The sequence below is a fragment of the Balearica regulorum genome, chromosome 1, assembly GCF_011004875.1.
Source record: "Balearica regulorum gibbericeps isolate bBalReg1 chromosome 1, bBalReg1.pri, whole genome shotgun sequence".
NCBI classification, from domain to species: domain Eukaryota; kingdom Metazoa; phylum Chordata; class Aves; order Gruiformes; family Gruidae; genus Balearica; species Balearica regulorum.
Window position 1 is genome coordinate 198,896,869 of NC_046184.1, and position 17,285 is coordinate 198,914,153.

At 40.1% G+C, this 17,285-nt stretch overlaps 2 protein-coding genes across 7 annotated transcripts; one reads left to right on the plus strand and one right to left on the minus strand.

The window, feature by feature from the left end:
• Positions 1-810: 810 nt before the first annotated feature.
• Positions 811-2,731, minus strand: MRPL57 (mitochondrial ribosomal protein L57). 2 transcript variants are annotated; one of them, XM_075742206.1, is made up of 2 exons: positions 2,578-2,731; positions 811-1,286 (listed from the first exon to the last, which is right to left on the minus strand). In XM_075742206.1, exons 1-2 carry the CDS (start codon positions 2,651-2,653, stop codon positions 970-972), a joined length of 393 nt encoding a protein of 130 aa, XP_075598321.1. In that variant the 5' UTR covers positions 2,654-2,731; the 3' UTR covers positions 811-969. The 2 variants fall into 2 exon arrangements, with proteins under 2 accessions (XP_075598321.1, XP_075598322.1); XM_075742207.1 differs by lacking the exon at positions 2,578-2,731 and adding an exon at positions 2,080-2,504.
• SKA3 (spindle and kinetochore associated complex subunit 3) lies at positions 2,651-15,970 on the plus strand. Of its 5 annotated transcripts, none has more exons than XM_075742201.1 (9): positions 2,651-3,090; positions 4,199-4,263; positions 5,204-5,369; positions 6,465-6,891; positions 9,781-9,875; positions 10,647-10,831; positions 11,034-11,243; positions 11,434-11,552; positions 12,430-15,970. In XM_075742201.1, the coding sequence occupies exons 1-9, from the start codon at positions 2,988-2,990 to the stop codon at positions 12,461-12,463; spliced, it is 1,404 nt and encodes a 467-aa protein (XP_075598316.1). In that variant the 5' UTR covers positions 2,651-2,987; the 3' UTR covers positions 12,464-15,970. The 5 variants fall into 5 exon arrangements, with proteins under 5 accessions (XP_075598316.1, XP_075598315.1, XP_010307461.2 ...); XM_075742200.1 differs by having other exon boundaries at positions 2,654-3,090; positions 10,650-10,831; positions 11,031-11,243; XM_010309159.2 differs by having other exon boundaries at positions 2,657-3,090; positions 11,031-11,243.
• The last annotated feature ends 1,315 nt before the right edge of the window (positions 15,971-17,285 follow it).

Consider the following 17,285-nt stretch of genomic DNA (forward strand, 5'->3'; position numbering starts at 1 on the left):
ATGCAATATCAACTTAATAAAAGTACGTGAAAGAATGTGAAAATCGCTTAGCTGTACCGTGTTTGTGTTACATCAGTGAGAACTGCCTACCTGGGAAACATTTTACAACTGTTCCACAGGGTTTGTTGCAGCTCAGTTGTAAAAACAAGATAACACTTGCCACATCTTCCAGGTCACTTGGTCTTGAGAGGAGAAATAACAAAACTCTAACTTGTGGCTGACTGTATTCCTTCAGGACACAGCATGGCTTAGAAATCAGATTGCCACTCAGGCAGGAATCAGCCCTGTTCCTTTTAGATCAGAAATCATCTCTGTAAGAGAAGGCAGTAACACCCAAATTGACAGAGATGACAATGACACTAGCATTTAAATTCATTAATTCTTTCCAGAAAGTTAAAACCTGGAATGTATTGCAATCTTCCACAAGTTCCAGCCTCATACACCTACCTCTGTAATTCTAGTTCATCTTGGTTGGTACACGCCTGATTAAGTGAGCACTGTGTAAGTATTGTCAGTTGTGTCTCATGTACTGATGTATACAGAAGTGTCCCTTCAAAGGGAGAGGGACCAGTAAGAGCCATCTGGTCAGTACCAGCAGATAATCCCTTTCCACAGGGCAGGTGTGTTCTAGCTTTCAAAAGGAAGTTAGTGAACCTAGAAATCCAGTTCACATCATCATCATCATCACCACACTTGGTAACACACGCTGTTCTTATGCAAAAGCCCTGAAGAACAAAAGGCAGGCAGATTAGGTAGAGAGCCACAGAAAGAAGTGTTTTTCTAAAAAGACAATAGTAAGAAAACACGCTGTTCTGTAGGACTACTTTTAATGTAAACTTTTGTATACTGTCCAAAGTCTCATTTGTCATCTACCCTTATCATACTGAATTACAAAACTACTATAATAGGTACAACGGCAGACCCCACGGTAGCGCATAATGCGTGCCAAATGTAAATAGGCCATATTATTCAAGGTGTCCACTTTTTCGTCACATTTAAGTGGTTTAAATCATCGCTGATATATCTATGCTCAGGGAACTTGGCTTTCACCCGGCTTTTGAAAGCTTCCCATTTTGCACGTCTCTCTTCTGTGTTATGTCTGTACTCCTGTTCCCGTGTCAGGTAAGGTCGACTCAGCCAATATTCATTCTCTGCTTCAATTTCCAACCTTCGGATCATCGCTTGCTTCATTGAAAGGGTAACCACTCTTGGTCGCCTGTATTTTCCAATCCATTGTTTTCCAGGAATTCTCTTTCGGAGTAATACTGTTGTTAAAAACATTATGCCTTAAAATATAGACAAAAATATAAAATGCTCGTTACATTAGGGACAAAAAGTAAAAATTTAACAAGAAAAATGAAAAATCTGCACACACTCCAGTGCCTTTTAGCTGTCTGGTTTGAAGTCTGAAGTTCAGAACCTGATACTCACAACCAACCATTATATACAGTAGACAGCACAAAGACATATTGGAAACTTCAGACCAGAAAAGGGAAACAAAACTCTTTATTTAGCTAAAGAGTTTACTCAATTATCCTTACGTTGACATTAAAGCATGTCCTCCATAAAGTATTGATGAAAAAAACCAAAACCACCAGACCCAGATACTATTAAACAAATGATTCACTTAATTAATTCCTTCTCCAAATAGCTAACTGCATTGTCAAAACAGGGAGTATTTCCAAGTCCACCTGCTAGATCCAGATCTGAGATCTTTCCTCAGTATTAAGTTCTGAACTACAGTCTCTCCATGAACTTACTAGAATACAATTATATCATCTTGGTTTTGAACTAAGGGAAATCAGGTTTGTAGAGAAAAACAATATTCTATATTAGACCAGCTAGCATTAAATAGCACAAATACAGTGTCCAACGTAACACATGGGTGTGACGAAAAGGCAAGAAAGGCTAAGCAACATTTAGATGTTACACACGTCCTCTTCATTAACCTCTTCATTAGTCCTAAACATGCCTAACTCCTAGGTCTCTCATTATACCGTATCTTCATCAACTAATAAGACAAGGATTTGAAACGGGCATAAACCAGCCCTACTGCTCAGAAAAGCCACACCGCCATACCCCACTGCCACGGTGCAACTGCATGCTGATGTTCCACTCTCTGATCCAGTTTAGAAGTGAAGCGGTGGGGCTTCGCGGAGGCATTGCTGCCTCAGTCTCTCGTTCCCCGCCCCCGTCAGGGAAGGGCAGGGCACAGAGCTGCCCGTCTCCACCGCAGCGCCGGCTGCTCGCCCTCAGGCCTGCGCCCGCTGCAGCGTCGACAGGGACCGAGGCCGACGCGGCAGAGCTGCCCACTGGGGCTCTCCGGTGCCACAGGAGCCACCCGACAGCTCCAGGCAGGTTTCGGCCCGCGCGGCGCAGCTGCTACTGCTGCTGCCCGGGGAGAAGGATCCCCTGCCTGTTCCCCACCGGGGTTATCTCCCGGTTCAGGGCCAGGTCAGCCCGAGCGAGAAGAGAGCAAACCCGCCAAAAGACTCGGGGCGAAGCGGCACTATGAGAAACGACAGCAGCGCTCCGAGCCCTGTAATTAACGGGCCCCTCCCCTCCGCCCTCACTCACCGACTCCGGTGGCGGCTCCAGCCCCCACGGCGGGAAGCAAGATGGCGACGACAGACAGCAGCGGCGCGAGGCACATCTCGCGAGAGCTCTCGGCGGGTGGGTGGGGTCTGGCGGCGCCAATGGGGCGCGCGCTGCCCGCGGTTCGAAGCTGGCGGCGGGCGGTAACCGTCCTCAGGCAGCGCGCGGCTCGGCTCGGCTCGGCTCGGCTCGGCTCGGCTCGGCTCTCCTCTCCTCTCCTCTCCTCTCCTCTCCTCTCCTCTCCTCTCCTCAGAATCGCTCCCAGCGCGCAGCCCCAGGCCCAGGGCAGTCGTTAACAGCCGCTCACGCGGTCGGGGACTAGCCGGGGCTCGGGCGGCCTTCGCCGGGTGGTGCTGGCTCTGTCCCTCTGGCGCTCCCCTTCCCCGCGGGCGATGGACGTGTCGAGGGACTTCTTCGGTAAGCTGCGCACCCTAGCCCTCACGCTGGAGAAGGAGGCCAGGCAGCTCGAGCGGGCCCTACGCAGAGAGGACACAGGTAAGCGCAGGCCTGGGATCATCCCCTTCCCGGGGCGGCCGAGTCCGCCGAGGCCTCTCCCGTTCCTAGGGCCGCAGCCCGGCACCGGGATCGGGCTGGTGGGTCCTGTTCCACCTCCAGGCAGCGAGAGCCGAAGTGAGGAGGGTGATCTGGAGAGTTCCTCCCGATGACCCGTGGTGATGGATGTCATACCCGGGGCCGATAGCTCTGCTCGCACAGCCCGAGGGGGGTGGTTATTCCTCTGAAGTCCTTGATTTGGGTTCCCGCCTGCCATTGTGCCCCTGTGGCCCTCTGGGCATGCGGAGATGGGCCTGGGAGTAGCTCGGCAGAGTATTATTTAGGGTCCCGCTCATATCATTGTCTCTCTGAGCTCCTTTGTGGGTGTGTAGGTGAGCTTTCATCACGGGGAAAAACGGAACAAATAGGGAATCATATTCTTGCTTTTAGTCTGTTCATGGATTGAGACAGGAAAACGCATTTGCAGGGTTTGTTCTCTGCACAGATAGCTCAAGCATCTAATTGGAGTTATCGCTGTGCTGTCTTGTCATATAGCATGTGTCCTCTCTTACACTATTTGCATTAACCTTAATTTCTAGTGAAAGAAGTAATGACCACTACATGTATGAGCAAACAATGCTAACATCTGCTCACTTGCAAATAAAGCAGAAGAATTCACCTTTTTGTTGATGTATGTTTTTCAGTGGTGTCTATATCACTTTTTCCAATTTTTATTACTTCAAGTTCAAGCTCTTTAAGGATAGAAATTCAGCATAAATAATTCTCAGCAGACCAGGGACCTACCTATTGTACCAACATCTGCTATATATTAATTTCTACAGTATTATCTGTAACAGTAAAATGGAAGCCTGTGCAGTTTCTCTGTGTAGCTTAACACACTGTGCAAGTTGCAGGCTCCTGCTGTGCAGGGTACCTGACATGAACTGGTTTCCCTTTGGTTTTCTCTATCTTGACCCTCTTTCTCTGACATACGACTCCAACATCTCTAATATAGGAGATTACATTGTGATGTAGAATGTACTTGCGTACTGAAAATACTAACACCCCTTCTTTCTTTCCAAACCCTTTTTTGTGAACATGCATATCAAAGACTATGAAGATGAATCTCCAATAAGAGTTTTACAAGACCTCCATTGTGAAATCAGGACTCTGAAGGTAACATCTTAACTTGCTTCCTTCTTGAAAATTGGGACAAGGTGGGGGGGTGGTTGTTACATAAAATAATTGTTCTATTTTGATCACTAAGCCACAATACAACTTTGGTAGTCAGCAGTTCTGACTCTTATTTTTATTCATTTACCTCTAAGTCCTCATAATGGCTGTGGATGTCGGGGTAGTGCGCAAAAACTTTTGGGTGACTTAAAGTAGATTTAGCACTGTGTTTATTAGTTTGCAATCACTGTTGTCACTCAGATCAGCAGGGGACAAAGGTAACAGGGAAGTTGTAGCTGTGCCAAGGTGTAGGTATAGGGGAGAAGGATTCAGGAGCAGCAGCTCCCTAGAGAAGAGGTATGCTTGTTTGTGTTCAATGACTAGCACTTGCAATAAAGAAAATCTTCACAGAAGTTTTAGTACCTTCAGCCATTCAGTTAAACTTGTTACAAGTGTTATTTACTTCTTTAACAGCAGTACTCCTACTATAAGCTAAATAAGCTATAAGCTAAAATAAGCTATAGAAATGAGTAAGTATAGAAATAATTGAGAGGTAAGCTAGGGTATAAACTTGAGGTTAACATCTGCTCTGTGCTAGTTCTTTGTACATAGGGAGTAAGAGTCCAGACTAATTGCTGTTATTTGATGTATTTATGGAGTAAAAGCATATATTTTTGTTTGAGCGGTTCTAGTAAGTACTTATCATACTGTGAACTGTCATCTCAGTTTAACTTTTGTAAGTTTTTGTACACTCATGCCGTATATATTCCTGATATTTTGTACCCTAGTTTTCAAGTATAGATAAGAGCTAAATTTTCTGTTTATCCTCATCTGAATTGAAGTTCAATACTTATTCCCAAAACACTTCATGTGTAAACAGCTACCATGTGGTGATTTGAAAACCATATTTGTATGTTTTCTTTCCCCTCCTTGACCCCCAAAGGAAGATGTTAATACCAGTCTTGGTAAAAGTTTCTCGGAAAAACAAGCAATTCATGACTTTATGAAGGCAAGTGAAATACTGATGCAAAGAAATGCAGCAGATCTTGGAAAAATAAGAGAGCTGTTCCAGAAATATGGCTACAAATCACATGTCAAAGACACTACAGGTAATATTTCTTGGCAATACAGTATGTGAAGACAAATGTAATTTTCTGAAATGTTTCTCTTTAGCTATGTGTATGTTTTTATTAATTAAGAGATCTAGTACATCTATGTTATTTGCTTTATAATAAGATCCAGAGGGTAAAGGATTCTGTTATGATTGGTGCCATAAGAATAAACCAAAATACAAAAACATAAAAGCATGCCAGGAGATCTAACTCTAAGTTAGTGTATGTGGTTTTTTCTCAGGTAAGAGTTATATTCAGAAAACATACTAGAGAACATGTTTTCATAACTCAGAGAATTATGCTGCTTCAGCTTCTCATGCATGAGAAACTATTGTAGATGCGTCTGAATTAATGAAATGATCACATTTGAATACAAATTAACTTAAATCGCTATAGAGAAAATCTTAAACTAGTATGCTCCATAGTGCAAATGGGACAAAAGAAGCATGTACGGGGATTAGGTGACACGTGGCAATCTATGAAGCAGTAGTAGTTTGATTGTTGGGAGGGGGAGATCCTTAATCCAGTCAGAAAGTGCACATGCACCTGTACCAAACAAACCCCGTTCGATATCAAGGGCCCAATCAATCTTCAAGAAGGTTTTGGCAGGGCACGCCTTAACCTTTTCCTGAGCGTTATCCGGTCATTATGCAAAACAAAATCATGGTCTCTGATTTTATAGTACCTTGTTCCCTATCTTCGCTCTGCTTTTAAAGAAGACTCCAAACAGCTACAAGGTTAATTTATTTTTAAGATGTATTTTTAAGCTAAGTGTATCTGAATACATAATACCAATAAATAATCATTAAAAGGCAATGCTTCTGCTATATTATTTTAAATACCTCCCCCACCTCCCCCCCCCAACTTCTTACATCATGCAGACGCTATATTATAAATATAGCTTAGTCTGACATGAGCTTTTGATATCTGTTGTAGCTTCAGGTTCAGTGTTTTCAAATGAAAGAAGGAATATTTTTTTTTACAATAATAAATAAAACATTTTGAATTAGGGGGGTAGGGGAGATCAAATTTACTTTATTAATTCTTAAAACAGAAACTTCTCACAATTTTTTATCACTTTTTCTCAAACAGAAGAGGAAGAAGTAGTAGTTAACAGTGACTCAACAGCATCTGTCCAGAATAAATCTGACGAAGAAAAATCAGATGATGTACCTCATCTTCCTGCTTGTACTGAGAAGCCACTGGTGCCTAAAGACCCGCTGCGTAACCCCCAGCTTTCAGATTTTGGTCTTTCACAATATGCTTTCTCCAGGCCTTGGAGCGCAGCGAAAGGACAACAAACGACACATGCATGCCAAGAAAATTCAAAGAACAGGACTCCACTAAAACCAGAGACCCCCTGTGTTTTGCCCAAAACACCAAAATGCATGCTAAAGATGGACGATTATGAGTGTGTAACACCAAAACTTGAACACTTTGGCATTAGTGAACATACCATGTGTATGAATGAAGATTATACGATGTCACTTATTCGTAAAACTGCTCAGACAAGCAAGAAGTGAGTAAATTACTTAAGTTCAGATTGTTTGTCTACTGAATTTTCTGCAGTTTCTTTTTGCTGTACTGGTTTCTTGCTGCTATTGCCCTTCTCTTTTTCTTCAAGCAGGTGATATGTTATCTACCAGCCGGTTAGTCCTGTGTCTTTATTCAACTATCTACGTGGGTTTTTTGTGTACCCTTTGCACTGCCAAACGCTGCCCTGAAACACGTCTCCGATACGCTCCTTCCCTTGACTGCACCGCGATAAGAGTCTTCCATATGCAATCTATTTACAAAGGGAATATGCACAGTGTATCTGTGATCCTTTGCTTTCCTTAACCTTGGATTTGAGGACGTGTTGTCTGCAGTAGATATTACATAGCCAATTTAAAGGTTTCAAAAGCTTTAGGAATATAGACTCAGAAAAAACTTCTAAATAATTCAGTGAAATGCCTCATTGTAGACACTGTATTCTCTCTTACATTGTCCATCCCCCACCTTACAAACAGTTAGTTGTTTTTGCTCCAGTCTTCTGTTGAAAAGACATCTCCAGATTTTCTCTGTTCTAATTAAAATTAAAGAATTTGCAGCAGTGAGGTGTAGAACACTTTAGCAGTAGAAGTATTTTTCTGCACTTCTATGGTAATGTAAAGGTAGTTAAATCATGTTTTTATAGTTAGTTTTAGCAACACATTCAATTTTAAAAGCTGACAGTATATATATAAAAAGCTTACTGTTCTGCAGCTAAATATTTGGTAGAGAAATTGTTCAAAACCCAAATCATATTCAAAATAAGTTGTGGAAATAATTATTCAACATTTTTCTTTTTTAATCCCTGATACTTGCACTGTAGACACAGGTGTGAAGTTTTTCAGAACCGTGTTCTTCAGTGACTTTATCCCCCAAAGATCCGGTTTACTGCAATGGATAAATTTTTAGTGTCTTTTTATTTAAGATTACTGGCGGAGAAGTAAAAGTGAAAAGATATATTTTCTTTTAAAATAGTTTTGGGATCTTTTCTTTTGAATAGTTATGTAAATACTATAATGTCTATAAGCTTTATAGTATTGGAATTGTAATAACAGGAAAACTGTTACTGAATCCTGAAAGATATTAATTCAAAAATCATTCACTCTCAAATAATAGTTTCATCTTATCACACAATTTAAGATCTTTTGATATCGATAACTTTTTTTCGGTTTGTACTACTTTTTCTATTTAATGAGAATTGTTTTTAAATGTGACTTTCAGCTTTAATTATGGCTGTCATTTATAAATGGATACATTTGCAAATGTAGATTCTATTTCTGTGGCTTCTAGTGAAATGATTGGACAGTCCCTTAGAGATGCTTATATATAAATACACCCAAAAAATCACATTAAGTCATTAGAGTTAAAATGTTGTTTAACTGTCTTTCAGCTTATGTTTGTTTTGCATCATTAAGTTAGAGTTAGCTTGTGGTTTGATCAGAAAGGCTGAAGCAATTAAACAGCTTGGTACCTCCCAAAAGCACTCATCTCACCTTGTAGTGAGAAGGTTCAGCATGTTAAATGGGCAGAACACTAAGCCAGTAAATTTAACCAAAAAAAAAAAAAAAAAAGAAAAGAAAGATATTTTTTCACTGCATAATGGGCAGAATCTCTTCCCCTATGATCAGATAAGCAAAAACTAGTACAACAGAAGTAGCCTTTATACCTGTAGTTTCCAGGTTCAAAGACACATAATAATTCTGCCTGTCTTGGAGACAGCCCTGCCCTTTCATATCCCTTGCTTGTGCCAGCCAGGTCTTGTACTTTGTTGAAATCTGTCTAGCAGCTGGGCATTGTGTGAAAACCACTTTAAAAATTCACTTCAAAGTTCTTAAAAAAATTTAGTACACCTCAACTCCTCCAACTTTGCTTTTCGGGTTTTCAGTTTTGAAGCAGGTGAAAAGAACAATGTACTTCAGTGCACCTACTACAAAATTGAAACCAAAAGTAATTAGGAAAGAAAAGAAAAAAAAGTGTCTGAAGAAAAGTGTTTACAATGGAGAAGAACAAGTATAACAATAAAAACTAAAATTCATATGGTTTCAGGTATCTATAATACTTTTAAGGCAAAGCTTACTTGAAAAATTACTTTTTAACTCAAAATTTGGCATGTGTTCATCTAAGTAAAATATACTGCCTCAAGTGGATTTTTGTTTTTTAAAGCTTAGGCTTTTTGTAGAGAAGCTCTATATCTGGTTCTCATAGTTAAGATAACTTTTAAACATTTAAAAGAATTTTCTGATAGCCACACTTTTGTGCAGAGTTTAGGTAAGCTTCCCCTTTTTGTGTGTTATTGTTTCTTAACTGCCTACGCCCTTCTTCCACTAGAATATCTTGGATATGAAAAAGAATTTTAAAAATTTCAGTTTCAAGTTTTGTGGATTTTATATTAAATGGCTTTTCACTCTGAAGTCAGCTAGTGATTAACATAAGTAATCTTATTCAAACTTAAAAATTGAATTAAAAATCTTTTAGTGTTCACAATAATGTTAGTAGGTAAAAAGCCAAAAAGATTTCCTCTTGTTATTTAGAATTTTGTAGGCAACAGGCAATTCAAAATAAAATAGGCTGTACCCCTAACATGGAATTGATCATCTCGGCCAAAGAAAATTGATCCTACCCATGGCATTTCTTTGTTTGTTTTTTCTTTTTTTCTCTCCTTTTGGGGGGGGTATGCCTTGGATTGGACTGAAAATTTGCATGCTACAAATTGCTGCAGTAGAATCATAGATGAGAAAGCTATGAAAAAATCATCTTTGAGGAAACAAATTTTTGACTTGCATGAACAAATACTAGAAAAGTGATCAGGTTGACAGTATTCCTTTAATTGTGATTTCTTTGTATTACTTGAGAGCTAATTGAGAGGTTTGGTTTTCAGGTTGGTTAAAAAAGATGATCAGGAAGTGAATGTACCGGAAATGACATCCAGGAAAATCATGGTTACTCCTAGGCCAAAAGTGATAGCTGAAAACAGTAAGTTAAAAATATATGAAATGGATAGACATATGCATTTTTTACATAATGCATTGTAAACACATGGTTAATTTTTAAAATGTGTTTCTTTTTAGATATAGTTAATTCAGTTAATCATTGTATTAGTACCAGTGTCTAGAAAATGACATGTTGGTGGCTTCTATGGGAAAGTTTCTCACCTCAGTATAAATCTTTGCTTGTTCTTCTCATCCATCTAGAATTATGCAGAGGGATCCATCATTTTATAACGGCAACTTATCCTAATTCGAAATAAAAATACTGTTTTGCCAACTTAGTCTTTTTTTCTGAGAATACCCATTAGATCTGTTTAAAGATAGGAAATAAAATGTTTTGAAAGAGACTAATGAGACAGTAACTTAGAGCTTTCATGAGTAGTGCTAAAACTTTGAGAGATGTAATATGTTCTTTTTAAGATGTGTGAAGATTTTGGGACAAACATAGTGACAATTGAATATATGAGAAGCTAAAGCAATGTTGATTTAAGTTGGGCTTTTTCAGTTATATTCAGTAGTGGCACTAGATTTATTACTTTTTTACATTTGCATTTGCTGCTTTTATGGAAATCTGTAATTTGGATGGTTCTTCATACTAAAAATACCAGCTAAAATGATACAGGTGTTTTAGAATATGCAAATCTATGAAAAGCTAATAGACTTAGAAAACTAAACTGGGGCACTGGAACTGATAATATTTTTATACGTGCACGTGTGTGTGTATGTATGTATTTTTATCTCCCCCTCTTAATTTCAGCAGCTGACTGGATGGTTTCTCCTATGATACTTGTGTTCTGTACTCCTGATGTGAAAACCCCTTCCAGAGCAAATAATACGGTATTGTCGAGGTCACCAGAGACAAATGAACTGCCTCTTCCCAGTCATACAGAAACACCACAGTTCCCAAATTTTGAAGCAAGATGGCTAAAAGCAGAACCTAAGGTAGTAAATAGCAATTAAGTACACGTTCACACTTTTTACCTTAAGCAGTTTTTCAAATGTCAGTTTGGGATTCTTTTCCAATACTACTTTTTCTTATGTCATTGTAGAACTTTCTAATGGAAATTTTGTAACAATGTTTAATAAATACTTTACCCAAGATAAGCAAATTAACCGAAGGCATTTAATACCTCTTTTGCAGCAGGTAAAGCAGGGGGGGAAGATTGAGTCGGTGACAAAGAAAGACACAACAGATAAACAATACATAGAAGATAGCGTTCCTTTTGCTGTGAGCTCTGATGAGTATCTTAAACGTTTTGGAGACCCTTCTCCTCCCAAAATAAACCACTATGACCAGTTACTCAATACTCCTCCACCTCCAGAAATAACAAGGATACCAGATGATGTTCTACAGGTTAGCTAATACACTTTTGTTTCTAAGTAGTTTTAATATAAAAAATAGTAAAATTAAAAGGGCTTAATCCTATCAAATTTTGTTCCTCAAAAAGAAAGAGTTCTCTGCTACTTATTAAAACTGTATAAACTGTAATCCTGTTTTGAGTTCTTAAATAATTCTTTTCATTCCCTTTTGATATTTCCTGTAGATTCTGTCCAAGTATAATAATAAAGTAGACTCTTCTAAAGCCAAGGAAACGGAGAGCAAGGCAGGAAATACTACAAGATGTGAAAGTGATTTCACTGATTACTGCAACAAAGAAAACAGGTATGATTAAATTTTACAGATTTGGTTAAGTAATTTAATTTGGAGGAGCTAAGAAGATGCTTTAACACGTTTAGAAATTCTTGCAGCTGCTTGCTCTTCAGCTACCAAAATAGCTCTGGTTGCTGTGACTAAGCATTCTTTGGCATGGTATCTGACTGCCTTTTTGTAAAGAACAAATGTTATAACTGATTGTCTGAATCCTCCCAACTTGAAAAAAAAAAAAATAAGTGAAGGTAGAGCTTTACTGTTTTATCTGTATGTATGTTCTGCAATCAAAGCACCAGTGAATGCTTTCTTCTGAGTAAATTTAGGCAATAAAACTAAGGAACTGGAGAAAACTATATAAAGTGACACAACTGATTTCACAGTCATTTTGGCAAATACAAAGTTCTTTGAAATGCAGAGCTACCTTACGAACGATATCTGAGAAAAAATTAGTCTAAAACAAGTATGAGTAATCTTTGAACAATGGAATAATAGCTTTAAAAAGAACTCGATCGATTTGAATAGAAAGAAGCTTTTGTGATAGCTTGATCAAGTGTAGGTATTCATGATTCAGTGTAATGTGTATTATGCTTGTTGGCTAGCTGTTAAACTTGGGGTCAGCACAGAATATGTAGGTAAGATGTGCAAGGAATGTGTATGGAGTCAAATAATAATCACAACAACCCACGATGAGACTGATAACAGTAGGTATTTTAATATACTTGGAGTTGGAATCCTTTTGAGTAATCAGAGCAAAGCTCTTACTTTAGCTGAACCTTCTTTTTTTTCTTGTCACGATAATAAAAAAAAAGTTTTCAATGTTTGTGTCTTCTGCTAATTCAAAATATGATTGAGATAATAAAGTCATGAACTCTTCTGGATATATTTGCAGAGGATATGCTGGATTTTTCAAGCCAAACATCTAAAATCAAGCTGAAGACCATGTTGAGACTGTTTCACATTTATGGATCTTATCACTGAATCATAACAAGCTCAAAAAGGAAAAGAAAATAGTGGTGGGAAGAAAAAGCCATACAAAGGAAAAGCTTTTTCAATGGAGAAAAATTATTTATCCATGATGTGGATAAAATTGTTTGAACTAACAACTTCTGCTTGTTATTTTTTTTTAATTCACATTATTGGCAAAATATATTGAGGAGTTTTAAATACATACATGCTTCAAAGAGGACTGGGGTCACGTATGAGGTAGTACTTCAGTTGTTTCACCTGATTCCTGTGTTTGCTGAGTACACCTGTGTTTACAGTAGGCTGTAGAGAAGTGTAGTTGAGCTGCAATAAAGGGCAAGTCCAGTATATTGCCCCAGAAAGGGGATATCTCTGGCTGTTCTGGTGACGCTGTACGTCTTTTCCGGGCTGAGTTTAAAGTGTAGTACTTCCACAGCATTTAGTGTCTTCAACAGAAACAAGTTTGTTTTTTTTTTTTCTACTTGGAAGAGTAATTTCTGCTTTACTGTTTAAAGCACTTATATGCTATTAGTCACTTCTGCAATACTAAGACATATCAGACACGTTCCTGCATCAGGCTCTCTGTTACCTATCTGACAGACTTACGCTGCTGCTTCTTTCTTACAGTTTTCTTACATCGACATCGTATTAGGTGCTATCCATCTGTTTTCCTTTTGACAGTCTAGCCTCTATAGCCCTAAAAGGTGACTAGCTCGAATATGAATGATTTGAAAATATATTGTGCAATTAGTACTGGTTATGTATATATCTTAACTATTTGAAAGATCTGCTGGCAGGCGTGTAGGTAATTGCTTAGTCTCCTGCACTGCTGCAATGTGCATTCTGTAAGTGGTGGTGTCACTCCTAAATGTGCACATCTCTCCCTGTAATAGGTGACCAGAGTTCAGTTCTCAGAGCTGTTTGGCAGTTTTTTGCTATCTGACAGTCATAGTAATTAGGATTTTTTTTCTACCAGAGATTTTACTTTTGTCCACAAGAAATCCCAGCTACGTATCCTTGTTTGGAGCCAGTTTGCTGTTTCCAGTGTTGGCTATTCCTCTTGAGTGACTCCAGGACTGCTCTTACCAGCTGTATGTTGATGGCTAAAATTCTGTCATTTATACGAGGGCAAGCATGCAACATGGGAGAAGGGAGAGACTGTCCCAGGAGATGGGGAGAAGTTTATGGTTTTTCTGAACTTTCTGAGCAGAGCTCCACTTTTTTCTTTTGAGTCCTAGGGATATGCAAACATCTGGCGATGCCTGGAAGTATTTCTGCAGTTGCTTATACTTGTCCTGGCTAAAACCTAGCAAGTAAAGGTGCCTTTTTCCTGCTGTTCCAGTCATTCTCCAGGATAAACGTACATCAGATTAACTGGAGAAGCTGATTTTCTACTAGTTCTGGCCTGAGTGCACTGTTATTTTTCTGTGCTAGGTTCTGTTTAAAAATATGCATGTATTATTATGTGTCAGTCTTTGAGCTTGATCAACACTTTTGAATACTAAATAAATCTGTCTCAGATGCTTGGCGGCTGCTTGGAAAACTAATCATCTGCTGACTTACTTGTCAACTCCTTCAGAGAGTGAAGGCCAGACCTGCTTTCAGTATCTTCACAGACTAAAACCACTTAAAGGGCTGAATACCAGTCATGGACTTTCATGGTCTTAAAAAGGTACGGTTGTCTGCTCCAGAGCAAGAACTTTTCAGCCAGACAGATTTATCAGCACTAAGCAGGAGAGGGTTCACAGCCTGCATTCTCCCTCCACAGCGCTTCAAGGCTACTTTCTTGCCCTGAAGCAAGCCAGATATCCTGGAAGTCTGTTTAACGTGAAATGGAACAAGCAGCGCTACTGCCCTACACCTTGCTGTATTTCCCTCCTCCTCCAAAGGGCTTATAAATGTCTTTTCCCTAAACTTGAGAACAACTCTGCACTCCGTTGTCCTTTCCTCCATTAGGGTCTGTAGAGTTGTATCTAGCAGTGCTGGGGTTCTCATCATAAGCTGTTTGCATCATTTTTCTTGCCTATTAAACAGTTTTCTGCTGCATTTCATAGCTATTTCATTAACTAATATGCAAGGGATTCAATTAATATTTTGAGATACAAATTATATTCAAGATGAAAATTGAAATCTTAAAATCTTCTGGTCTACTCAAGCTGTTGTGACATGATGCTGGCATGAGACTTTGGAATCTAGAAATGAAGTTTTACTAGTTAGTTTTGGTTTTCTTGCCTACAGTATTACCATAATACAAGTAATACTGCTGTTTGTACTTATATGCTCTATAGCAGGGCCATTGCTCTGAGGTGGATATAATCAGAGCAGCAAACAAAAAACTAGCTGTAGTTTGTTGTGCTTTACTTTTGAAAACCTTTTAGGTTTCAGTAAGGCCTAAGCAGTAGTTTGAGTACTGGGAGTTGGGGAGGGAAAAGTTGGCAGAAATGAAAGCACAAGCAGTGTTGGAAGCTGATCTGCGTTCCAAACAAGCCAGGGAGGGAAAACTTTGTGGTTTTGTCTTTTTTTCCCCTGCTCAGCTCAGTTTTCTCCTGCAGGAGGCTGTGTGGCCATCTGATAAACTGCACCAGTTCAAATACTGGGACAACCAAGGACATAGCCATGGGGCTGGAGGAGGGTAAAACTCCAGTTAGGCCAGTATTGCTGCAGAAGAAAGGCTAATCCTGCTGTGCACTGAAGTAATGTGTCAGAGTGGGAATAATGCACAAGAACTTAAAACGAGTTACGTGTTGGTTTGTTGTGGGGTGAATCTGACAACAGCGTTGGCCTGTTAAAAAGTGCAGTTTGGAGAAACAGTAGCTAAAGAAGGAACAAACGCAGTAGTTCTGTGAGGGACAGTCTCGCCTGAAAATAGGCAAAATTGACTCAAGTTCTGTGTTGTGCGTAATTTAGTTTAACTGGGGGCTGCTTCCGCTAGGGGCTGTTGCACTGATGTTCTTGCACAGAATCTAGGGGCTCTGCAGTGTTATGATGGATTCCTTCCATTTGTCGAGCCACTGAAAGGCTAATTAATTTTTTTTTTCTTTTAGTCTCTCCTCCCTACCAGTAATCTCAAACTCAGCTTCTGCCTGTGTGGGCGCTAGATCAGATGTAAGGGAAGGGTGAGAATGGGATCTCATCTTCTAGCAGTAACCTGCAGTCAGGAAAGACTGAACCCAGCACAAAATTGCACTGCAGTATTTAGGAACATCTGGGAAGCAACTAAAAAAGCATAGCCTTTAGTTTTCCTTCACTTACTGTGGTTCTTAATCTTTTTTTTTTTCTTCATTTTTTTAAGTATATCAAATGTGTCGGCTAACAGAAGCTTCTGTCTGTAATCCCATTTGTTGTCAAAGGAGTGTCTGCATTGTTCTGCCTAGAAGACCCCTTAAGGTGATCGGTACTTTCTTATCTTGGAAATATTTTGCCTGCGGTTAAATACAAATAAATGTAGATCTCACAATGAAATGAAACTTCCCAGATAGTCATCAAATGGACAAATTACAAGCATCACTTAGTGCCTCCCATTGTGCTTTTATTGAGGGTTTTAGATGACTGGAGCAATAACTGGAATCCAGGCTTCCTTGGTTGTTTAAATTTTCTGTAAGATGTGGTATTTGCTTTGTTCCCTGTTGTCATTATTCAGATGTTCCAGTACTTGTGGTGGTTGCAGGTGCTCCACCAACAGCTCTAGCCTTGTATGTTGGGAAAACCTTGTTTCCCTATGGGACAGTAATACAGAGATTTGGTATTTATAAGGAGCAATGACAACATCCAGTGGCCGCACTATGGAATCACGTGGACATGCATGAGGAACGTGGACGTGCACGCAGCATGAGGAACAAGCAAGAAGAGCTAAAAGCCTTGGCTCAGTCCCAGTGCTACACGTCACTGGCATAACTGAGACCTGGTGGGAAGAGTCCTGTGACTGGTGTGCTGTGATGGATGGTTACAGGCTCTTCAGAAGAGACCGGCAGGGCAGGAGAGGTGGGGGAGGTGGTGCTCTATGTAACAGAGGGGCTGGACTGTACAGAGCTGTAAGTTGGTGACGACATGGTTGAGAGCCTCTGGGTAAGGATTAAGGGGCAAGCAAATAAGGGGGATGTCATGGGAGTACTACAGACCACCCAGCCAGGACAACACCACCGATGAATTATCCTTTAAGGAACTAAGTGAGGCCTCTAAATCAACTGCCCGTGTCCTTATGGGGGACTTCAACTTGCCAGATGACAGCTGGGAGCACCACACAGCTGATACCAGCAGGTCCAGGAGTTTCCTGAAACACCCCGATGACAACTTCCTGGTACAGCTATTAAAGGAGCCGACGAGGAAAGGTGCCCTCCTAGATCTGTTACTTGTGAACAGAGAAGGTCTCGTGGGGGAAGTGGCGGTTGGTGGCTGTCTTGGCCATAGTGACCATGAAGTGGTAGAATTTAAAATCTTTGGCGATAGGAGGAAAACTGCCACCAAAACTTCAACCCTGGATATGAGGAGAGCAGAATTCAGGCTGCTCAGGGAACTAGTCAGTCAGGTACCCTGGGAAACTGCTCTTGAAGGCATTGGGGTCCATCAGTGCTGGTCACGTTTTAAGGACCACCTCCTAAGAGCTCAGGAACAGGTGATTCCAAAATGCCACAAGTCAAGCAGGCGGGGCAGAAGGCTAGCTTGGCTGAACAGGGATCTTCTAGAGCTTAGGTGGAAAAAGAGAGTGTATGCCTGCTGGAAGCAGGGTCAGGCAACGTGGGAGGACTACAGGGATGCTGCTCGCCTTTGTAGGGAGAAAATTTG

Excerpts from the sequence above, each read along its gene's own strand:
- MRPL57 (XM_075742206.1), bottom strand. The coding sequence starts at position 2,653 with ATGTGCCTCGCGCCGCTGCTGTCTGTCGTCGCCATCTTGCTTCCCGCC. Across the intron at positions 1,287-2,577 it reads TGGAGCCGCCACCGGAGTCG|GCATAATGTTTTTAACAACA; the intron begins GTGAGTGAGGGC and ends CTATATTTTAAG.
- SKA3 (XM_010309159.2), top strand. The coding sequence starts at position 2,988 with ATGGACGTGTCGAGGGACTTCTTCGGTAAGCTGCGCACCCTAGCCCTC. Across the intron at positions 3,091-4,198 it reads CCTACGCAGAGAGGACACAG|ACTATGAAGATGAATCTCCA; the intron begins GTAAGCGCAGGC and ends TGCATATCAAAG. Across the intron at positions 11,553-12,429 it reads TACTGCAACAAAGAAAACAG|AGGATATGCTGGATTTTTCA; the intron begins GTATGATTAAAT and ends ATATATTTGCAG.